At 38.2% G+C, this 24,170-nt stretch overlaps 1 protein-coding gene across 1 annotated transcript in view; it reads right to left on the bottom strand.

Annotated features, from left to right (window-relative positions):
* ASCC3 (activating signal cointegrator 1 complex subunit 3) overlaps positions 1 to 24,170 on the bottom strand; it is a 246,586-nt gene that overhangs the window by 14,481 nt on the left and 207,935 nt on the right. Inside the window, exon 37 of the mRNA XM_051614470.1 lies at positions 8,431 to 8,655. Within this exon, the coding sequence (XP_051470430.1) occupies positions 8,431 to 8,655 (225 nt within the window). The remainder of the gene's footprint in view (positions 1 to 8,430; positions 8,656 to 24,170) is intronic.

Here is a 24,170-nt window from a genome sequence, read left to right as displayed (position 1 = left end):
CTGGTGAAGGGCCTTGAGAACAAGACTTAGGAGGAGCAGCTGAGGGAACTGGGGCTCTTTAGTCTGAAGACAAGGAGGCTGAGGGGAGACCTCATCACCCTCTACAACTACCTGAAAGGACGTTGTAGAGAGGTAGGTGCTGGTCTCTTCTCACAAGTAACTGGTGATACAAGGGGAAATGGCCTCAAGCTGTGCCAGGGGAGGTTTAGACTAGACATTAAGAAGAACTTTTCACTGAAAGGGTTGACAGACACTGGAACATGCTGCCCAGGGAGGTGGTGGAGTCACCATCCCTGGATGTGTGTAGAAGTTGTCTAGATGTGGCACTTGGGGATGTGGCTTAGTGCTGGGCTTGGGAGAGTAGGGTTCATGGTTGGATTTGATCTTAAAGGTCTTTTCCAACCTAAGTGATTCTGTGATTGTGTGATACAGAGGCTAGCTAAGCAGACTCAGTAACACAAGAAATGCCATGGCAGCTGAGAATTACATCCATGAGTACTCAGCTAAAAGTCATCTGCCAACAGTCCCTGCCATTGGTGCTAAGGACCTGGTGGATGGGGGCTGAAACTTCAGGAGTACATGGCTCACATTTCTCCACTCCTGAAAGATTAATTTTAGTTTTTGCATCAGTACTTCCCAGATCATGACATTTCCTTAAGCTCCTTCATTCGGGAAACTGAAGTTTGGAGCACAAATTTATACAGCCCTCTGTGCAGAATGACATCTACCTTAGACTTGAATGTTTATGTACAGTAAATCTAACACATACTTGGCCAAGCAAATACAAGCCTTATTCTGCAGTGATGCTTGGAGGAGGAAACAATAATTCAAAAGAAATAAAACTGTGTAGGACTAAAATACTTGAAACTGTTACTGCAGTTACATAAACAAGCAGAGTGAAGGCTCATTGGGTTTTGTACCTATTTTTATACCTGAATTTATTGTGTATAGTACTCCAATATAAAATAATCAAAATATCCCCCCTCTTGTCTTTGTGGCATGCTAACAGAAGTTCTGTGTTCTAGGACTAGACTTCAGTTAGAAATACAAGTTGAAATCCATAAATTAAAATAATTAGAATAGTGCCTAAGTTCAGCTGTTTAGGCCTACAGAGTTCATATGGCAAATCTTTATAGATAATAATATGCAAAAGTGTATGCATTTTACCCATTTTCCTAAAAACTAGGAATTCAGAATAAATCTTTTTTGCACATGCTTCCAATGTAGGAAGTCTTCCAATATGTAATATTATATTATCATCCACATACAAGAGATCATACAAGTAAAATATTATTCCAGATGTTAAAGCGTGCCAGGTACTGTAAGTTTAATGTTTTTATATAAATCATGATTATGATGCTTTAATTATAAACCCCTGAAACAACAACTAATTTATTTAAAGAAGTCTGACACAGGGTTTTAAGGTCACTGCCTTTTTAATGTTATATATTACAACCAGTATCTACAGAACCTCTGCACTTCAGAGATCTAGTCCAAGATGACTTTTTAGAACTGTATTAATTGGGGGAGGAGTTCTTTTGGATCAATTAAATCAGACTGACACAGCTGTATAGTTTCAGCCTACAGACAGATCCCCTCCTTGTACTTTATCAGAGATATAGTGAGCAAGATGTAATTAATCCTATTCAGGAGGCACTCCTTTTATACTGCCCTCTGCATCCCCCTTCCCTCTTTTTACAAGCATATTCAGCTCTCTCTTCCATATGCTCTGCTACCCCCTACAAGAGACTAACTCTTCATTCTCCCATCATCATAAAGGTCTCCCTGATGTATGCAAATTACGACCTTCCGAGCTGCTTTGTAAGATTCCTATCCCTGTATTCATCCTTTAGCCTCCATAGTAACATTATTAGTGTGACCAGAATCAGGGAGAGGACAAATCACTGTCACATTTAGTGGAGTGCAACCCTTGTATTCCTGCTGTGTTTTTGTTGTTATTTTTTTTTTAATAGCATTACAGATACAAAGGCAGCTATGGCATGTGATACCAGCAATATGAACTTGGTAGGGCATAACCCAACGTGTTCTGAACTTGTTGAGTCCCAGTAATCAACTTTTTTCTAATTAGTAATTAATACATTCATATTCTTTACTATGCTAGTGAACTGTAAATAGAATAAAAAGTATTTTGAGAAAAATCTCTTGGCAAGAAATTCCAGTTTCTTTACCATAAACCATGTCTTAAAGATAGCATTTGTTTCAAAGCTACACAAATCTACCCAACTCATGAAAAATATACAGCATCTTTCTCATAATAAATACGCCCTTTAAAAAGTAATTTTCCAAGTAGTAATGTAATATTTTGTCAAGAATTAAAAATTTTTGAATGCATTCACAAGAATCCTTTTCAACAGCAACAGTTATTCCCAGTAACTTTCTCCTGAACTTTTAGCCCCATAAGGTTAGCATTCAGGAAGCTCAGCTGCTGTCTAACAAACTTAATTAATCAAAAAGTCATTTCCGAGCTGTAACTATGAGTAAAAGTGCTTCAAGTGTGCTAGCAAGCCTACAAGTTAATCAAAATGCTAATGCAGTACAAATTAAAGTTGTGATTAACATTTCACAGTAGCTGCTTAAGTGAATTGATCACACAAATGGGTTAAGCATTACTCATTTCCTCCAGCCCCAACTGGGAAAAGGTTTGTCATGGCTGGGCAGGGATTATATATACACAAGCAGCACCAAATGATCAGTAAACTGTCAGCAAGATGCTTCCACCACCACAGCAAGCAAAAACCCCAACACCACTGCCACAAAGGTATCCCTCCCTTCTCCCACATATATTCCTAGAAGGCACAGGCAGGCAGCCAGTAAATCCACCTCAACATCTCCAATTCCCAGGTACTTTCATGCCACAGCTATCCTGCTTAGGATCCACTGCTGCTTAGGATCTCTACATGAGCACTACTATCCAGTATATGTGCTACAATTTTTTTTTATTCATCTATTATTTCCACCCCCCTGATGTGGAACAATGCCTGTCCAACCACGAAAGCAGCCAGTAGTTCAGTAAAATGGCAAACATGGTGCTATGGCTGGAATATCACAGCACACACAAAGGATAAATGTAGTAGCTAAAGAGATAGGCTCTTCACTTGTGTCTGAATAATCCTCTGCATTCTCTAGTTAATTTGATTCTCTTCCCTTCCTTCAGTAAAGCTGCCCAGTTACTTACAGTTGCCAGTGAACCCATTGAACAAGCAATTCTCTCTTTCCCTGGGTGCTGCTGGACAAATCTTACACACCCAATTGTAAAACAGATCGTTCCTTTAACTCCCAACACCTTGCAGCAAGCGACCTGCACACTTGCACTAACAACAGGCCACATGAGCTCAAAACACACTTAGGATCTATAAGAATGTCTCCAACTCCTCATAGACAGGAGAACGAATTCCCCAAGGGATATGGTTCCCAAGCTAATAGTTTTAGTGGTTGTTCCAAACTGAGGAGGTTTGGGAAGGAAAGAAAGTCCAAAGCTGAGGAACATTTGCCTTCTCTTAGCCCTGGAACTGCAGCTCAGACACTTCTGCTGTTTGCAGCTGTGTTGACATGGCCAGAAAGGGCCTTTTGTGTGAGAAGCAGTAGACACAGCTCCCACCATCACCCAGAACAGTCTGCAGTTTAGTTGAGTAAGCATTTAGTAGGTAAGCTGGCTCTTCAGACAGCTGAATTGGGCAGCATATTTGTGCAGTATTTGATGACTCTGAACATGCATCACAAAGATGATTCTCATAAGCAGGACTGCAAAAACTGCAATTTCAATGATCAGAAACAGCTTATTCACTGTAAATATTTCAGAGTGGGTAAAGCAGTGTTACACACATCATTGTCCTGCTCAGGAATTGCAGTGCTTAACCCAAAGGGAAAATTAGATTATCTGGAGGAGTAACAGGATGGGGAAAGGCAGGTCATCAGTGACAGCCTCACCAGGTCCTTTTTGCAAGGATGTGCACGTTTCCTGTGCAAACTGGTTTTTACTCTGCAGTTTGGAATGTGACTTCATGTCCATCTTCTTAGTGCACGGGTACCCTGCTGAGATGCGTTTAACACATCCATAGATAAACACTTCTCAAAGGTTAAGGCTGAGCTCCAAGGTAGCTCTGCTCCCGGCAATGCTAAAATATTTTATCAACGATTATACCACAAGTGGAGGCTTGTGGCCAATCCCAGTGCAAAGCCAGCAACTGTCACATTATTTCCTAGAAGAGACTGCCCTGCTGAAGCTGAGACAGACAGTATTAATGCCTCAATTATCCATCTCAATTAATGCAAATATAGGCAATAGTCTTGGAACAGCAGAGTAAGAACTGATCGCTGAATACACAGGCACAAAATACAAGGCTTGACAAAATCAGTAAAAAAGAGATTAGATTTAGTCTGTTTCACATATTCTTCAACCAGATAAGAAAAAAAAGTGGGGTATTGTCTTTACAATAGTAATGATATTCTATACAAATGTTGTAAAAATTATTTCATTAGAATTTTTATTCTTTGATGTTCTCCTGCAGGAAATGGAGAAGTGTCTGATTTCAGCAGCTACTGGAGTACTCAGCACCATCTTGCTGAGAACCCTTCTTATTAAAAACAATGCAGACAGTGCTAAGCTTGAGGTGAATATGCAGTCTACTCTAACTGTATGAAAGGTAACAGAGACAAATCCAAATCAAATGACTTGCCCAAGTTCACACAGAAGTCATGGCAAACTTTCTGAGCCATGGGAACCTTCTGTGCTTTATCTATGAGCCCCTGTCACTGATAAAAAAACCTGTTAGTTTTTGACTTGAGCTTTTCCATGTAGAGCAGGGACAGTCCTTCAGTCTAGTCAAAGCCTCAGTGGCATTCACTACAGACATGGGTGTGGGATCTTCCAGAAAGCTCCTTACTGCTCTTCCCCATATTTCTGCAGTAAAAGGGAAAGAATTCTGTATTTCATACCAGCTAAATCGATACTCAATTTTATCTTTCTATCATGAACTCCATCTATACCTAACAAATGCTAACTAGAAGAAAACTGTAACAGAATAGATTTCTTCCACTTTCTATATTATAAATTACATTCCTTTACTGAGCCAACAGCAACCATGACTCCTCAAATTCTGGTAAACGTTTATGACTTTTATATTTCGTTATGACTACAGATGAACTGCATTCTAACATAAACCCAAAACTTCTAAGTCATCTCAGGCAAAATAATTTAAGAGTGACTGCATATTTTTTTATTAGAAGATCTTTCATTTTCTAACTCATCAGCTACATCTATCTATCTGATGGTGTTAACATAATTGTCTGACTGACTATTAGCACAACTCAGCCTCAAGCCACTAGGGTTGAAAGGGGCCCAGAGGTCATTGTAGGAATGGGTGGGAGGACACAATGGGTGGGATGCCACATGAACCATGGGAGAGAAGGCTGATGCTGGTGTAAGACAGCACAGAAGACTGGAGAAGTTTAATAGCCTGTGATGGAAAGAGGCTCATGTATCATGGCCTGAGGGCAAATCTGCTCTGCAGGGGACCTGGGATGGAGCCCTGCTGTATGTTCTGAGATACAACCATAGAATCATGGAACCATAGAATGGGTTGGGTTGGAAGGGGCCTTAAAGATCATCTAGTCCCAAACCCCCTGCATGGGCAGGGACCCCTCCATCCCACCAGACCATGTCGCTCAAAGCCCCATCTAACCTGGCCTTGAGCACTTGCAGAGAGGGGGCATGCAAAAGTCCCCTGAGCAACCTGTGCCAGTGTCTCACCACCCACACAGTAGAGGACTTCCTCCTAATTTCTGATCTAAATCTACCTTTTTTCAGCGTAAAACTGTTACCTCTTATCCTGCCACTGGATGTTCTTGTAAACAGTCCCTTCCCAGTTTTCCTGCAGCCCCTTCAGGCACTGCAAGGCCACTATGAGGTCTCCCTGAAGCCTTCTCTTCTCCAGGCTGAAAAACCCCAGTTCTCTCAGCCTGTGTTTGTAGGAGAGGTGCTCCAGCCCTCTGATCATGTTTGTGGCCCTTCTCTGGACTCACAAAAGCTCTCTGAAAGATCTCGCTTTCTTGTAACAGAAAAGCAGCGCTGATATGGCAAGTCTGTCATTCACACACCCGCCAGCAAAAATAACAGTTTACGTTCAGGTCACAGTTTGAAGGTTAGCTCTACAACCTTAACAGCCAAAGTACTTTGCAAGTAAATAAACAGAAGTTCAACACAACTCAAAAACTAACTCCCATCTCACGGCTGCATTTTACGTTTGGTGCTGCGCGAGCGCGCGTTTCACACACAGAGAGGACATCACCCACTGAATCCGTTTATCAATGGATCCTTCTATGGTTCAGTTCCTTTTCTCACAACTAACATCTTTTTTTCCACCTCTGTTGACCCAGAGTTCACCAGCAGGTCAGTGCTAAGGAAAAAGGTAACAACCAGTATTGAAAGTGTAACCCTGCCTATTGCTTAGATTCTGGGAACTTTAACCTCCGTTTGGAAAGCGTGACTAATAAGATGGAACAAAAATTCTCCCAAGAGATGTAAACCATGAGCCAACTTCAAAATACAAAAATGCTTGCACGTTTTTCCTTTTTTTCTTGAAAGAGGACATTTTTTTCTTCTTTTTTTTCAAGACAACTGTGTATGTAACATTCTGTGGTAGATAACTGAAGGCCCCAATGGCAGTGCTCAGGATGGAATGCTATTCTTCTGCACCCGACTTCAGTTTCAAGGAACTGTTAAATATTGTGGGTTTTTAAATTTTTCTTCAGAGTGTTTATTATTTCTGAAACACCTATTAAGAAGTAACAGATTAAAAAATACAATTCTTAGCACAGAAGGATAAACATTGAGCAAAATAACTACTGAGAAGAATTTACATTTAATTTACATGTTTTTTCCAAAGACATAATTAATCCCCCAAATACTAATTCCACAGACATCTATGAAATTGAAGTACCTTATTTCTTTGAAACAAAGGTGAACTTTCTCACCTGAGCAAGTGATATTGTTCTCTGTTAATTAGTATGATGAACAATAACTGTTCATACATTGAAGCTTCCAGCCCCATGATTTTACTGATATGAAATATTTGGATCAGACTTGCATTCAAGCACTGCTGGTTGCTTAGTTTAAGACTGGGTAGCAATAGCATCTGTGGTGTTATGGGCTTCTTACTTTCCTTTTCTTAATTTTGGTTTTGCTTTGCTGGATATTAGTATTACAAGCTTGCAGGTTTTGCTTGTGTAAGTTGAGACCCACTGAAATCACTGGATGCTTAACTGCCCACGGTATCTTGTCTGTCTAGAGCATTGATTAGTAACTTCTCACAGAGGGGTTTCACAAACTGGTAGACTTGACACAAGCATGTTTGCAGTTACCATATTGCCAACAGGTTTCAAGCAAGATCAAAGCCTCATTCTGATTGCTGATATGTAAATGACTGAGGGTATTAAAATCTGAGCAAACAAAACCCATAGGAAGAAAGATTTTTTTGTCCTTATTTTACAGATACGGAACTGAAGAAGATAAAAAATAGTTTGTTGAAAGACAATCTGATCTTCAAGAACCTGTGCCTGAGTCCTTGCCCAGTTCTGCTCAGGACAGCATTACTCCTTTCTGGCAGAACTAGAGGGGTGGCTGTTCTGTGTGTCAACTAGACCTCATCCTTCCTGCTCTAGCTATAATTGTGCTTTTCAGATATGGCAGCACTCGTATTCCAAACTCAAATTGCTGCTTTGAGATCCTTTTGAGGCATGCAGCTGTGCATGTGATTGCTTGTTACCACTACTCTCTCCATGGTCAGTTTAATTTCTGTGAGTTCCACTGCAGCACAACTGCAAAAGTCACAAGCCTCCAGACTGAGTTTCAAACCTGTGTTTAAAAGTGTGCTCTTTGACTCTGTGATAACTGGGAAACAGATTACACATCTTTTCACAAGCTTAGAGAAAACCCCTGCATCTCATCCCAAATCACATTTCCAAAGCTGTTTTATTTACACTTGGCAGTGGCTACAGGACTTCTGGGTGCTATAAAAAAGAAATGTACCCATGGGAGCCAGGTTCTTGGGGCTCTGCATGACAATCTGCAGGAAACACACACACACATATGCAGGAGTGATTTATGTACCGCACTCCCTAAGACAGAGGCAGAAAGCTGTTGAATAAGAAAGAAGAGGCAAGCCCCATGGCAAGAGATGCCATCAACTAGAGCATGACAGTCTTTCCCTTAAGCTAATTTACCTCCAGTTCTGTGCATTTGGCATCTTTACACCTAGTTCCTCCCTAAACAAAGTAGTATCATACCTATGGTGCCAGTTTTCCACGAGACTGCAAGAAATCTTTGGATTTTTCTGTATTCAAAACATTACAACATACTAACAATAAACAGTAGAACAATAAGAGTGAGAGACTGAAAAGCCTTTACTGTACCTGACATATTCTAATTGCTTGGTCCAGCACTGTCTTTGTATCAGTTGCATAGTCTGGGCAGGGCAGCATGGCATGGCTGAAGTGGGCTTGCAGCAGGAGGTGTGTTTTTGTGTGTGAACTGTCAAATGAATGAGGATTGACTTCAATTGGGAGATGTTTTGCCAGTTCACTATTCATCTGATCTTCATTGTGTCTCACAGGCAGATCTGCATACTCCTCAGCATTCTTTAAAACACAAAACCAAAAACCCCATTGTAATTAACTTCACAATAATTATTATTCCTTACTGAGACATTACAAGTATATGCATTTCATTTACTACAGTTAGATTTCATTGTTTAAATACCAGCATTTAAATGTTTAGAAAGCATACTTATTAATCAAAATCATGTGTGTGGGGAAAAAGTAGCTATTAAAACATTAACATAATTAGAGGTTTTAATTTTTTTTCCACATAGCTGATTTTAACATTAGAGAAGAAGAAAATAAAAACAGTGAAATTCATACATTCATTGGAGGGATTCAGTATTTGACATAACCTTCTACAGAGATCTTACCCTGGTTGTCTCACAAAAACGTTGTAAGGTTAGCTTAAAGACAGCAATCATTCACATTTTGAGTTTTCAGGGGTTCTACTTATCTCTCTGTATTCAAAATGCAGTGGGTTTGAAATAGCTCTGGTAAAGTTCTTTTAAAACATATTTTCAATAATTTGAGCTGTCAGTGTCTAAGCAACAAAGGCTCAGCGATCAAAGCAAAGAGCAAAATTGTAAGTAGATGCTGAAAACTATCCTCTGTGCTCCAGAGTGGGACTAATACCAGTCACACAAAAATGAAAGCTGTCTAAGAACTTTCTCACTGTTGAGAAAAGGAGTTGCACCCCAATAGGTAATCTAAATGTAGTTATGAGTAGCAACATCCTTGGGGCTGAGAGGAACAAGTATGACTGCTCTAGTAGTCAGAGCAGAAGTGCTCATTGTCCTGCTGGGGAAACCCACTGTCTCTGAAAGAAAGTCAAGAGAAGCATCCTAAGAACTGTAACTGAGGCTGAGGAGTCAGTTCTGGGACTTAATTGGTAGTATTTTTTTTTTCTCCACAAAATCCTCTTGTGCATGTACACATACATATTCTTGTTTGGAATGACAATGATCTTTCCAAAGTCTAAAACTTGCAAGTGAAGTAAGAGTTTTATAATATGTGATATCTTTTCCATCTGTAACTTAAGAGAAATTCTTTGGTCATAAAATTAAAAGTCATTTGGGTAGCCTGAAGGGCAGTGTCTTCCAAACTGTGCTTAGCAGAGACAATTAAATTAAAGTGTTCAGGGTTTTACAGTCCTCTTAAACTATAGATTCAATATTATGCATTTTAGTCTTCAACCACTAGTCAGACTTCCTGCAAATCCATAATAATGAAATATGCAGAACAGCAACCAGTGCAGAGCGAGGTAAAGAAAAATGACATTTTTATGACACCTAATAGAAGTACCTAATTGACTTGCAAGGTATTGTATCCACTCATTAATATCTTAACACACGGAACCTTTTTTGACTATTCCTAAAAACACTTATATAGCTGTTTCTCACTCCCTTGGAAACTGACAGCCCAAAACTTTCCATTTGCTTTAATGGCACCATGAAACTCCACCTAAGCTGTGACAGAGATATAAAAGGAAAGACAGATACTAGGCAACTTCAGATTTGGAAAGAAAATCAGAATGTCATTAATTTAGTCCATATCTCAACTGCAGATTAGAAGTGAAGACTAACTAAAGACAACTGCTGCTTAATCCTGGATGTCTCTGCTAGATCTCTTGTGAAAACTGTGGTCATTTATTCTCTGAACCTAAGGTCACAATCTTTTTAAGCCCTATAGGAGGCTGCATGTTTGCTTCACGCTTTTTATTTAACTGGCTTCTCCTTCAAAGATATTTTAAAGAATATTTACCAAGGGGATTTTTTACTTAGTTTTGCTTTGCAGTTTAAAGTAGCAGAAAGAAGAAGGATCAGCCAAGTCACTCCAGACCAATTGGTACTCCTGAAAATGCTTTTTCCCTAATTCTTCCCCAGCACATGTTTTATTTACCTCCAAACCAGTCCTCTTATTTTAAACAACTTGCCTACTTAATTTCCTGTTTGTGATCATTGACTGTAAGTAAGTGAGGTTCATTTTCTTATCTGCATCATGTAGGTAATTAAAGGAAATTGAGAATGGGTAGTGAAGCTTTTATACAACTGAGAATGAAGCTGAATGGAGGGCACCAAGGTCAGCAGAGTCCATTATATTTTTATGTGAGAGGCCAGTATGTCTGCCCTGTCCTTGTTTGCTTAGTGTAGGCTGGACAGACTACTAACTGCAAATCTGTTTCTCTGATTTGCCCAGCTGTCCTTGAATAAAGACATCTTCCATTGCAAAATGTTAAATGACAGTGATTGACAACTCCGTGATGAACTCTGCTTGTAACCCCCTGCTACTGTTTTCAGGTTGCACAAGAAAAGACAGAATAAAGAAATATCCTTTGAATCACCTCAGATGGGCCCTGCTGTTCACTCAATATTTTTTTCATTTTAGTTTTCCTTTTTATTGTGAAATCTCAATCTGTTGTGCAAAGGCTATAGCTTCTACTATTCCACAAAATACATAATATATATTATCTTAGCACATTGTACCCAAATACTGTTCTTACTTGCACGGCTGAGGAAACAGATCAAATTACGTATCAATCATTAATCTTCATTCTAAAGTCTAGAAACTTAATACAAACTTTATAGTTAAACCACAAAGCACTGCCATGCCAGGCATTTTTCACTTTCCCTTTTTCTTATGTTAAATCAGGATTATTGCAGCCCGTATGTGAATAACATGTTTAGAAGCACATACAGTTAAGCATAACTTGAAGTGTACCAGGAGATAACTAGGAATTTCAGCTATGGGTTCTGCAAGCACGTGTTTGGTAGTCATGTCACATCTCTCGTTTCTATAGGTCTGTGATGGACTTTCCCAATAATGTCTTCTTTTGGGCATGAGAGACTGCTGCATCATTTTGAGGGTGTAAGAGTCCTCTCAAAACTACATTTCAACCTGTATGTGATGCAGGGTCATACAGGAGACAGTAACTTGCTTGGCCAGTGAGAAATGTCACATGGTGACCTACATAAACTTGATAGTTACATTTTACAAGGCCAAGGGGCTGTTCTGATAATTGAATTCTGTTTCCTGCATAACACCAGCCACAGACTCATCTTAAAGAGTCCTGTCTGCAACATTATGCTCCAGATTTGCAGCTTCTCAACACCCTTTATTTGACTTGTTAGAATTGCTCTAAAAGTAAACAACTGCTCCCATTAAAAATGTATCTGTTGCAGTTTTCTGCAGTAGGAGGTGTTTGGGGAGTCAGGCTGAACTAACAAGTAAGTAAGGTATCTGACATAGTGAGCACTATGCTCCGCGGGGTTAAAAACCCCCAGATTTTCTTTGCACCCACAAAATGTGTAAGTTTGACTGAAAATACTGATTTACAGTGAGAGTTGAACTAGAAACTGATACCACATGCAAACCTTCTGAAGTATTTGAAATCTCAAGTAACTACAGCCTGCTGTTTGCTTACAAGAGAGGAGGACAGTGGAGCGTAGACAGAAATGGGATCAAGGTGAGTAACTAAAGTAAACTTGAATATTTTAAGTTCAGTTCAGTCATGGGAACAGTAAAACTTATAAAGTTAATGAGTTCTAGACTTTAAAGAGCAGTTGATTAATTTGTAACGATGAGGGTCTAAAACAAACCAAAAATAGTTTCTCACATTCCAGAGCTGAACCAGTAGTCTTTTCTTGAGTCTTTTCTGTTACTGAAACTACCTTAGAATTGACTGCCTGCCTGTACATTTCTTTTCTTTACACAAGTACAGCCAACCCAAGCACACCATATTTTCAAACCTGCAATGTGTTTTGCTCTCTTTCAAGTTTCCAATGTAGAAAGAAACAAGGGAAAAGCATTCCTAAACAATTTGACACCAAAATTAACAGTCGTTAAGATAAAGTATTACAAAATATTGCAGTAAACTAGTACTAAAAGTAACTACCAGAATAGCAAAAATAATAAAAATGAGGATCATTTTTAGTTTATACAGTAATTACATCCTCTTTACTCTGAACCTTGGTTCAAAAGACATTAACTTCTGAGTACACACTGAATGACTGCAAAAATCATATATTTGTGCATAGAATGAAAAAAAAATTAAAAAAATGTAATAAACACTGTAATACCTTATGAAGTATATTTTAGTTGTCTGCTATCAGAAGTTGAAAGGTATGCCAATATGGAATTAATTTTTTGATCTTTCAGTAACAGGATAGGCAAACATAGGCTCAACAATAATATTAACAATAATATTAATAACAATATTATTATTATATAATTGGCTTTTGTGTTTTGTTCCATTAAAAAAAGGTGCTACACAGTATTTTAGTGCAACATCCCCACCTGTCACTTCCCTAGTTCTACACTGTATAGGAAGTAGCTGGACTCCAAACTTTAAAGCAGCCTGAAAATGTTCTCATTTGGGTACTACCCATGTTACCCTCAGGACATGTGTAGCATGGCCAAAACCAGAGAAGGAATAGCTCACTACTCACAATCAGTGTTTTAACTAGGTAAGAATGTCTTACAACAGATTAACAAATTCTAAATTTTTCTTTGAGGATACTTGAACTTCTGTACATAAACACATTTGAAATTATTTCTGTTTTCTCTCTCTCTCCATTCATGTGCTGACATAAATATTTTGACCCTGTTAACTGTATCATAAGGAAAATTAAAACAAATCTTAACTAATTTCCCCAAGTTCATTTTCCTTTGGCCATTTTCTTCATCACTTTATTATGTGACACAATAATGACCCAAGTATATATAATGAAAATTATTTAAATTAAACAACATGTTTACACTGTATTTTATCTTCACCTTTTCAAGTGTGAGTTTGATTTATAAGGAAAGACATTCAATTTACACAGATGTATCCTGGTGGGCAGCTGGAACACCATCTAGCTCTTAGATTTATATTCAGAAGACAAGTAAATGTGAGAAAACTTGTGCTTTGAAAAAAAAGCCCAAACTGACTACATACTTAAAAGTTGTTTTTCAGCTCACACCAAAACGTGAAATGGATCAAAAAATGCAATTGGAGAAGTACTTGGTAGAATTACTGCTCTGAAAATTATATCTGTGTTAGTGATTCCATTATAAACTCCTATTTTAAGGAGTTTATTGGTAGCCTATAAATGTATATGCTTTGGTCTCAGTTTTATGGGACATAATTCAAACTTCCAAAGTTTAAAATGTTTAGGAGTTTTTTTACTCTTAGATATAAAAGGTCTAGGACAATATCCCAGTTAAAGACAGTTATAAATGTATATTACTAGTTACAAGTTTTAAGAACAAACACAATGCATGTCTGCAAGATTCATATTAGAGACAAAAAGAAATTTCTATGAGTTTATTGAAGCTGCAACATACCACAGGAATATTTAGATTGGATGCCCTCTTTTACACAGCAGATACTTGCACAAAGAGCTTCCTTAGTTTGTTTTACACATGCAAAAATGTAATTTTAAGACAAACTGCAGAAATGACACTCTAGATTTGCATGGCAGCCTGGCAGGCTGGGCAAAGCAACAGAGCAGGCTGAAGTTCTGCAGAGACCTTGAGAAGTGGCAAGAATGATGTACAAGAAGAAAGCAAAAATTGTCAGGTACAAGTAGGATGTTTACTACATGATGCTTTAATTCATCACACAAACCATGCCTAAACAAGCTCCTTGCCTTCATATCCCATGTAACATCTCTCCCTGAACTGCACGTTTATGTGGCAATGCAATCAAATGGCATCCAGCACATCCATCCATCCATCCATCCATCCATCCATCCATCCATCCATCCATCCATCCATCCACTCATCCATCAATCCAGAGCCAACCCTACAGAGCAGTTCCTTTCCCATCCCTTCCTTCCAGGCCTGCCCTCCTGGTAGGGAGCAAAGGCAGAAAGCAAAGATCTGTGCCAGCCCCTGCACCCCAGGGCATGGAGGAGTCAGAGCTGCAGCCCCTGGGCAGAAGCCATCCATCCCTGGCTGTGGGAAAGGGGCTCCCTCTCCAGCACTGGTGCCTCCCCCTGGGGAGTCTCTCTACCCTAACTCTCCATTCCAGCTTGGGTGACAGGAAACTCAACTTGCCACTTATCTGCTGGAGTACTCTCCTTTCTTTACGTTTGGAAAAATGATGGAAGGAAAACCCTCCCATGGAGAGCAGCATCCGAGGGATAAGGTCTGCTCAGTAGCTTTCTGAAACAAACACTTTTTAGTCTATTATCTAATTATCTAGTGACCAATGCATTTTTACAGATAAAAGAGATATGTAAAGTTAGCCCAACTAACTAGGTAAGGCTGGGCTACCCTGGGCTCCATCACTAGATTTAAGAGTTATGGGAGCAGGCGTTGAAAATTTCTAGTTGAGCATGAGAAGTTGAAGTTAGAGATAAAGTTGTAACCCCATTAACATGAAATTATGTATATCTGTTATTTTTTAAAAATGAATTTATAGCTATCAGGATTTGAAATGGGTACATTTCAGTAATGGGACCTACAAATACAGTTTATAAGAACACAGAAGTTCTTACAGTTCTTACAAAGTTCTCATGTTAGTGATCAGAGAAATCATATATATTTGTATTCTCAGACTTCCCACTTAAAACAGACAACTGTTTGATTTTTGCTTTTAAATAGCTGCATATGATGAACACCACAAATTTTACCATTACAGACATCATTAAAAGTAGAAGCTAGGGCAATGAAACAGTTGAGTGATCACTTAAAAACACCCTGAAGGGCTTAGATTTCACAAGTTCACCTCTTACTTAAAACATCCAAACTACAAACTACTGATGACATTCCTGATGACCAGAGGTCAGGAGTCTGGAAGACCTTTGCCATTGCACAGAGAGCAGTAGGAGGTCAGCAATATTAGCTACCAGTAGCAGAGAGTGACCTGGCAGATCTGGGAACTTCTGAGGTACAAAGTTAAACTACAGACCTCTGCTTCAGCATGGAGCTGCTAAAAGAAAAGGCAAGCATGCTAGTACATGTGAGAGGGAGGATTATTTGGAATAACAATAATTTGACATGGAAAAATGGTCCTTAGGACTTGAATAGTAACCTGGAAGTCAATTTCCCTTTTTCTTCTAAAGTTTCCTAAGCATATCAGAGAAGCTCGGTTTCAGTTGTATAGGAAAGTACAGTAGTAGATAATACAATGATTGTAAATGTTTTACCAAATGGTGAAAAATATACTTGTAGAACCATTCTGTTTCAGAATAATTCCCTTCTTAAATTGCATACTGCACAAAACCAGTATTTAAACAAAGAACAAATCCATGATTTTAAGTCTTAACTCTCATAATCCATCTTTCATAACGTTTATGAACACAATCATAATTCAGAGGTACTTTTTTGGCCAGCTCTAATAAAAAACATTCTTACAATACATTCATTTTCCCTCAAACACGTAGGCAACTTTCACAGAGGTGGCTTTACTTCACTCTCAGGTTTTAAACTGTTGATTACAAGTAAGCCTGGAACATGTACACAGGTTAAGGAAAAAAAAATGTAAATGATGACTAAAGTAGGATAAAAATAAGAGCAAACATCTGAAACTGGTATGATACACACTTTATTCACCTAGCATAAGTTACTTTGACCAGAGCAAAGAAATATAAATGGAATGGTATAGCTTGCATTTATAAAGTGAATTACAATGATGTGAGATAATTATTACATTTTATCATTGGAAATGCTATATTTGAGATTTTTGCCTCTCCAAGATCCCTGACTTTTCCTATTACTTTTCATGAGAACACTTTGAACCTGCACATTCTGAAGGCATTATCATCACCCCATTAAAAAAAAAAACCCAAAAAAACCTAATGGGGCAGTGACCTTCAACTTTCTTCCCCTCTAATCTCAAGTCATAGGAAAGATTTAAAACCAACTGGTTTTGGCTGTACTGAAGCTAATTGTATTGCACTAACACAGAAAAGCTTTCCAGTGCATGAACTCAGTAATGTGCTAACACAAAACTGGGAAAATCTCTCTGACTGTACATTCAAAAGTCTGATTGTCATGAGAAATCTACTTCAGCTCCATTTGGACGTTTGTCCACATTTTGAAGCTTGGCTTGAATCAACTGGCTCAACTACTGATTGAGATGATGATAGCAATAAAATTTGTAAGAGCAAATCTTGGCACACAGCTTTCCCTGGGAAAGCGATCAGTCATTTTCCATCTTTGGCTTTAATCCTCCATTGGGATCTTCCAGTGCAGAACCCAGACCCAGGAAAGAAGTTACTAGATCTCTGCATTAAGTTAATGCTACTCTCCATGGAGACAGAAGTAAGTGCTACTAATTCTTTCTGTGAAATGGGGCCCATCCAGGCTGTATAAGTTAATACAAGCTGGAAAAGCTCAGTGTGTTGAAAACCAGATTTCAGATCTGCTGACCTGTGGCAGTTCCTCTAGTGGGGAGCCACAAATGCACACTGCTGCACTTTTGTCCTGGATTAAATTCTGGATCTAGACTACTACGTGACCAGAGACAAAAGGGAATAAAAGTTCAGAGGCATGAATACCTGTCATCATGTGGTGAAATGACTAGCAGCCTCTGTTCAAGACAGGCTCAAGCCCAGAACAAGAGAAGAACAATATGAACTGGCAGAAATATATGGGAAACTTGGAAGGTGCCTACATGCACAATGTCTTTTCAGCAAGGCAGTGCTACTGGTCTCACTCTGAACACTTTTAAATGAAAATAGTTTAATGTAATAATAAAAAAACACAACTGTAAGAGGAAGTGACAGCTGCTGCAAGTAAATTTCAATAAGGGTAGTTCCCTGCTGATCAAAACTGGCACATCTCCACTCATTGCAGTATAACTATGTGGATTAAGCATTGCTTGAAGGTCTGACCCTAAGTTTTGAAGAAGTCAAGAGCTACAAGGTAATGCAGAGATGGAAGACATCATTACAAGGGTGGGGAAAAGGGGTAACCACTGAGGGAACAAAAAAGTCAGTAAAAGGAAAAATATTTGAATTCTATTAGACAAATAGAGAATCTGTCAGAACTTTGATGTGCTTGATTTGAGGTAGTTCTATCCACACTTCTGTCATGAACGTCTGTCTGATACAGTAACATGGTAAAAATGTCCCTGTACCACACTTGACCATAACAGAACATCCCGTTACCTGAATGGGAAGTCCTCTGCATCCCTGGGGTAGATCTAACCCTTTTTGGACAGCAAGTGATAATTCTTCTTGCCCGAACACAAATTTGTGAGAGTAGTCAACTCAGTGCTCCTACACAGACCTATATTATGTCTTTTCTACCTGTAAATAAAGGCATTCATCTAAAGTACACTGAAAGAGCTACATAAAAAAAAAAAATACAATGGAAAGATAACTGATGATTATGAGAGTTGCAGATATTTTGCCTCTGGTGTAAAGTTTTAAGAACTTCTTTTAAAAGACAAAGAACACAGAGATTTTCAGTACCAGATGTCTAGGAAGATCCCATTTGGATTTGAGCTACTTAAATTTGCAATCATGTATTTATACATCTAACAGAGCTTCTGTTTCCCCTAGAATCTGAAAATTAACTAGCTTTGTAGCATCTTCCTTGATCTGCCACCCGTGCCCTGAGGATTAGAGACTCCACCTGAGCTTGTTTTACAAGCATAACAGAAAAAATTAATCTCTGCTGGCAGCAATCCCACTGGGATACTGATGAATAATGATATCCCTCTCTTGCTGCCCTCTCAGTCCACTAGAAAAGCCACTCTAACCCAGCAACGTGGAAACTGCTGAAACCATTCCAGCTGTGGATTAGCAGGCAGTCAAGCATCCATCTGTTCTGTGTGAATCAAGAGAAAGCAAACATGCATTCTTATAGCTAAGGAAGTATTAAAAATTAGCATCTTATATGACTGCATGTAGTAAATATTAAGACAATCATACAGAAAAGAAAAAAATTCATCTATTATCTACACCTCATGTTGTTTACATTTGCTTGCTGCCTTAAGCAAATGACAAAACAATTGGAATTAATCTCCTACAGGATCTTGTGGGTTCAATGACTTAATATGTTTAAGATGAAATTTCTTAATATTGTATGCATCAGTTGTACCTAAGAATATTTGTAAGTAGACATGCATACACACACCAAGTCAATACCAGTGAACAGGACAGCATGTCTTCACCTTGGCAGGTGAAGTATTTCAGAGACCCGTTATGAGAGGAACTTCAGTCATTTTTTCACCCTCTGAAGTGAGAGGAATAGACTGGAGATATTTTGTCTTTCTGAAAACTAGTAGTTTGAACAATCACTGCTCAATTGATAGCTTTATCCACTGGAAGACAGAAAGGAAAAAAGCTTACTATGCTATACCAAATTTACAAATATATAGATATTAACTTTTTTAAATGTTAAGGAAAGTTTTGGCCTTTTGGTACCAAAAAATCTCTCTGCAATTTCTTCTAACACTATAGGTAGCATGAGCTAAGTAACTGAGAAATAAAGCCCTTGTAAATACTAGGCAAATAACAGGAGAGGCTGACTTCTTAAAAGTTCCTCTGTGATAATTCATAACATCAACATTTAAAATAAAATTCAACCTTTTGAAGCTGGTCAGGTTCCATCAGGAGGAAAAAAAAAAAAGAACGAGACAAAGAAAGACTCTAAATGTAAATAGGAAAATACAAGTGTCAGATAATTCATCAAGGACTGATCAGTAATCCTCTTATGTCCTTTTTTAAAAAAAAAATTACTATGGTAAAGGAACAATATATGCTGGGTACCAATCATGTATGATGTAATTATTTTAGCCAAAGCAATCCATATCCTGAAATTTCTGTTCCAATCAGAGAACAAGCTACAAAATCCAACCTCTTAACAGTTTCACAAGTCTGAGCAATAACTTCTTTGCTGACAGGGAAAACCATTTGTGTGCCTTTAAAGAGCAGTCAGTGAGGCTGAGCTGGTGTCACTAAGTGGGCTGAATTCTGTGAAAACAAATTAATCAGCAATATAATTGTAACTGCTTTAGTTTATAGTGAAACAGTGTAATTCTATCAAAAGCAAAGGCAATAACTAGAAACCAGTGAAGACAAAGAACTGCAGGCTGCAGAGAGCCCACATTTGTCTATTGTGCCTTAATTATAAAATGGGGAGGCACAAAGTAGGTAGAACTTGTAATGACTTACTGAAGGCACACCAGGCTTCCAACACTGCCTTCTGGAGTACTTGGGGCATGAGAACCTCCAGCTATTTATCAGGGCAGCACTGAGTATTAGAAAATGTTCAGCTTTACCTTAATAAAAATGCAGTTTAGAACTTCAGTTTTGTTTCAACAAACATTACTTCAGCAAAGAAGCTGTGTATTTGGAAATAGAGCAATATGACATGATTGCTGGAAAAAAAGCCGTTTCACTTTCAATGGGGACACTACAAAGTGCTGGCTGAGCATGAGGCATGAGGATGGCTACAAGTCTAACTGCCAAGTGGCAAGGAAAATACTTCTGTGCCAAAATAAATAAATAAATGGTGACCAGCTGAACTGCCTGCAGCTTTAAGTAGTCAGCTAAACCAAGCTAACTATCACTGAACTTGCTTCTGGAATGGCTACCAAGGACAAGCATTGATTTGCCACAGATGGCAGCCACTGTTCACCTTTCTAAGTACAAGAGCAGGACAGGACTCCTGCTCTGTAAGATACAAGTGTAAATAGCCTCTTGGCTCACCCAAATAGTTTTCATTGGTATACATCAGGATTTTCCTGCTATAATTGCAACTATAGCTCCTGTTAAAGGAATGTACTTCCTCATTTTTCTGACAGAAACAGTTACTAAAGCAGCTGTTTGAACTGGGGATACAGCCTGACACTATTGGCTTCCACTATCACAACTATATACACTTGCACAAGTTTTTCCCTTGGAATCTGCACTGCAATCAAACCAAATAAAATTTTTAAAAAGGAAAAAGCAAAAATAAAAAAGTGAAGATATTATATTATTTCCAAGACAGCAGATCTTGTCTTACAGCTCTTCTGTGGGAAACGTGTCAGAACCTTCAACTTGAAAATAAATTTTATTTTAACTTTCTTCAGTATTGGTTCAGTTTTTTAAGCTGGCAAGTAATGACAGAAGATGAGTAAGAAGGTTGAAGGGGAAAAAAAACAAAGGAGATCTGTTAATAAGAGATTAGAAAATCATGTGTAATGGAGATGGAAAAGTCTTCTATTTTCCAGTTTTGAATGCAATTCTTTCTTACTGATGCCATAAAAATGAAAGATTTCTGCCATGCTCAGTTAGCTGTCAGTGGTGGGCATTGTCATCTTGATTTACCAACTGATTGTGCTTCTCTGGAAAGGCAGGGAGCATATGATGCTTTCAAACTAAAAATCAAACTATTATTTGGAGAAATAAGAAATAATTGTGTCATGATGTTAGAAAAAAAAAAAAAAAAGAAGATTGTTTTCAAGTCCTACAACAACATTCCAAACTGCTCCATCTACTGGGGCTAGAGAAAAATCAAGACCAATTTAATGTGTGAGTATTCGTATGTGAGCAAAAGTAATCTTTCTGCTAAGTATAAGGTATTTTGAATATACTGGATGCAGATGAGGCAATGTGGATGCTGTAAAGTTCACTGTAGCATTTTGTTTTATTTTCATTAAGCCACATACATTTATTAAGTTTAAACTATTCTATTAAACACACTGTGATACTATCTAGATGTTCCAAGTGAGAACTGAAGCACAAATGTTCTAAAATATTAAAATTCAGAGAACTAAGTTGCATAAAAATTAAGTAAATTATCCTGGAAAGGCCTGTGTTTAGGATGAAGTTCATGCATTGAACAGTTCTAGGTATGGATTTATTGTGAAGAAAAAATTTAATGGTAAGAAGTAACAGTTTTCTCCTATTATAAGGGGTCACCAAAACATGCATAATAGCTGAGACTTGTTCCTATCTGTAGAGTGGCCACAGCAGTCATGTTCATATTGTTGAGAAGGGATGATACATGTGAAATCAAATAGCTAAGTTATTTAAAGGTTAGCATGTAACATAATTGCTTTTCATTTAATATAAACTTTATCTAATAAAATATTCCTATTCTTGACACTGAAATGCCATATTTAAAAATAATAACATAATGAATACAATCTTGCTGTACTTTTATGGCTTGAACAAAATCCTAGTAGCACCTTTATATCCTTCTAAATTAAATATAAATGTAAATTTAAACTAGAAAATTACTGACTGAGGAAAAGTTACCTGATTTTTTTCTGAAATGGCTCACAGAACTGACATACAATATATTAAAAAAAAAACAAAGGCAAGGCTTCTGCCATGGCTTTAAGATAAAACATTACACAAGCCAGGTCAGATTAGCTTGTTCTTGGACAATATTTTTGTAACTTATTAATTACTCCTTTCCTGGCATCTAACAGGAGATCAGTGGAAAAGATGGTTTATCACTGATTTAAAAACCTTTGTGGTCCCTTGATGGGAGACTGAACCAACAGCTTTAGGACAGAATCCTGCTAAGGAAATAAAATTATTTTAGACTGAGAGTGTAAATATTCATAAGGACTCACATATTTCCCTGGTTAGAAGATGACGTGCCAATGATGATGAACAGAAAGTAAAGCTATAGGTTAACTAAGTTACCCAGAATCTCATCGTACAGATACCTGACAGGTAATGAAAGACAGATAAGGCCTTAATCACTTGATGCTTTTATCATCGATGTATTTGAGATGGAGAGCACCTGTTTCATGAACCTCCACCTTCTACCTTCTAAATCTGCTACTCCAGCAATGCCAGATTTTCTGCTGAGTTCCAAAATACTTACATAAAATCTAATACAAGCCAGTGTAACAAAGCCCTGTCAACAATCAGCTAGAAATAAAGAGGTTATGTGGATACCAAATTTAGATGTTCATGTTTATATCACAGAGAGATGGGTAAGTGTGCCCCAGTATAACACAAATACCATGCTATTCTGTCCCTAAGCTTAACAGTTAGAAAGAAACCCATCACTTATAACCAGTTGATATGAAATACAGCAGCAGGCAGAAGAAAACCAACCTGATGTGTCTTGTAGGTGGAATTCAAAAATAGAAATAAGAGCAAACCTGCACATCAAAACAAGGGCTGAAAGATGGTTCTCCACTGTCCAGTCTGAACAGATATAACAACCTATTTGCTCTGTAAATAAGAATATCAACCAGATAAGTGTAGTAACAAATTGCCAAAAATCATGAAGCTAGTGGATCTAGCCATACAGACCTGATAAATCATCAAGACAGATCTCCTTTCCTCAGGGTAACAAAAAAGTATATTTGATTTTAAAAAGATTTGTGTTGACCACTGACTTAATACAGAAAATGACAAAAACTACCCCAAAGTACATCTCACTTTTTACTCAATCCTCTGTTCTAATCTCTGCACCTTACTTTCAGAATAAAAGGCAAGAGTCTCTAGGCACCTCAGGGAAATTCAGCCTGTCAGTAATAATTCATGAACACTTTCTCATCAATAATACTTAATACAAGAAGCACCATAACTCAACAGTGATTAATCTCATTTGGATTGCTGCTATCTGGAGCACGGTTAGGAAAGTTCTAAAGAAAGCTCTACGGAAAAGCATCAAACGTTTTCTCTCCGAAAAATTACAGGCCCACTAGCACAGGTCAGTTGCAAAAATAACTGAGTCTGAACTTTGCCTGCTAACTGCAAACCCAAGACAGATTAAACATCTTGAGTGCAGATTTACTGGGAGAAGAAAGGAAAGCATGAGGGGATTGCACCCCACCTATTTCAGCCTGTAGAAGAGAAGACTCTGGGGAGACCTCACAGTGGCCTTCCAGTACCTGAAGGGGCTACAGGAAAGCTGGGGAGGGGCTTTTTACCAGGGTGTGTAGTGATAGGGTAATGGTTTTAATGGGTAATTATGAGGGGTAATTGTTTTAAGCTGGAAGAGAGTAGATTTAGGTTAGACATTAGGAAGAAATTCTTGAGTGTGAGGGTGGTGAGACACTGGCCCAGGTTGCCCAGGGAAGCTGTGGCTGCCCCATCCCTGAAAGTGTTCAAGGGCAGGTTGGATGGGACTCTGAGCAACCTGGTCTAGTGGGAGGTGTCCCTGCCCATGCAGGGGGGTTGGAACTAGATGATCTAGAAGGTCCCTTTCAATGGGTCCCAGCCCATTCAATGATTCTATGATTTGTATCACTTATTACTGTATATTTCCAGCATGACTGTGGAGCTGTTCCCATGTGTCACGTTCCTGTTCACGTTATGGATACTTCAACCCCTAAACCATACTGAAAAAAATTCATTTGATCTTGCAAAATGCTGGCAGATGATCAAATGAAAAGATAAAATAAAAAGAGAGAAAAGAACAGATACTGGACAATACTATGAATAGTCTTGACTATTAAGGGGAAACAAATCTTGCTCTCAAATGATTTTTTTGAGACATCCATCAGTACTAGAAATAGGATGACTCAAAACTATTTTCATCTGAGTTGCAAAGATTATTGGTTCAATCTGAACACTCCCATCAGCATGGCAAAATATCAATCTGAAACTCAAAGTCCTTTAATCAAACTCAGATTTAAAACTCTTTCAAACTCTTAATAT

The sequence above is a fragment of the Apus apus genome, chromosome 3 (genome assembly GCF_020740795.1).
Source record: "Apus apus isolate bApuApu2 chromosome 3, bApuApu2.pri.cur, whole genome shotgun sequence".
Lineage (NCBI taxonomy): Eukaryota > Metazoa > Chordata > Aves > Apodiformes > Apodidae > Apus > Apus apus.
The sequence above is the reverse complement of the archived record's forward strand: the minus strand, read 5'-3'. Positions and strand labels throughout refer to the sequence as shown.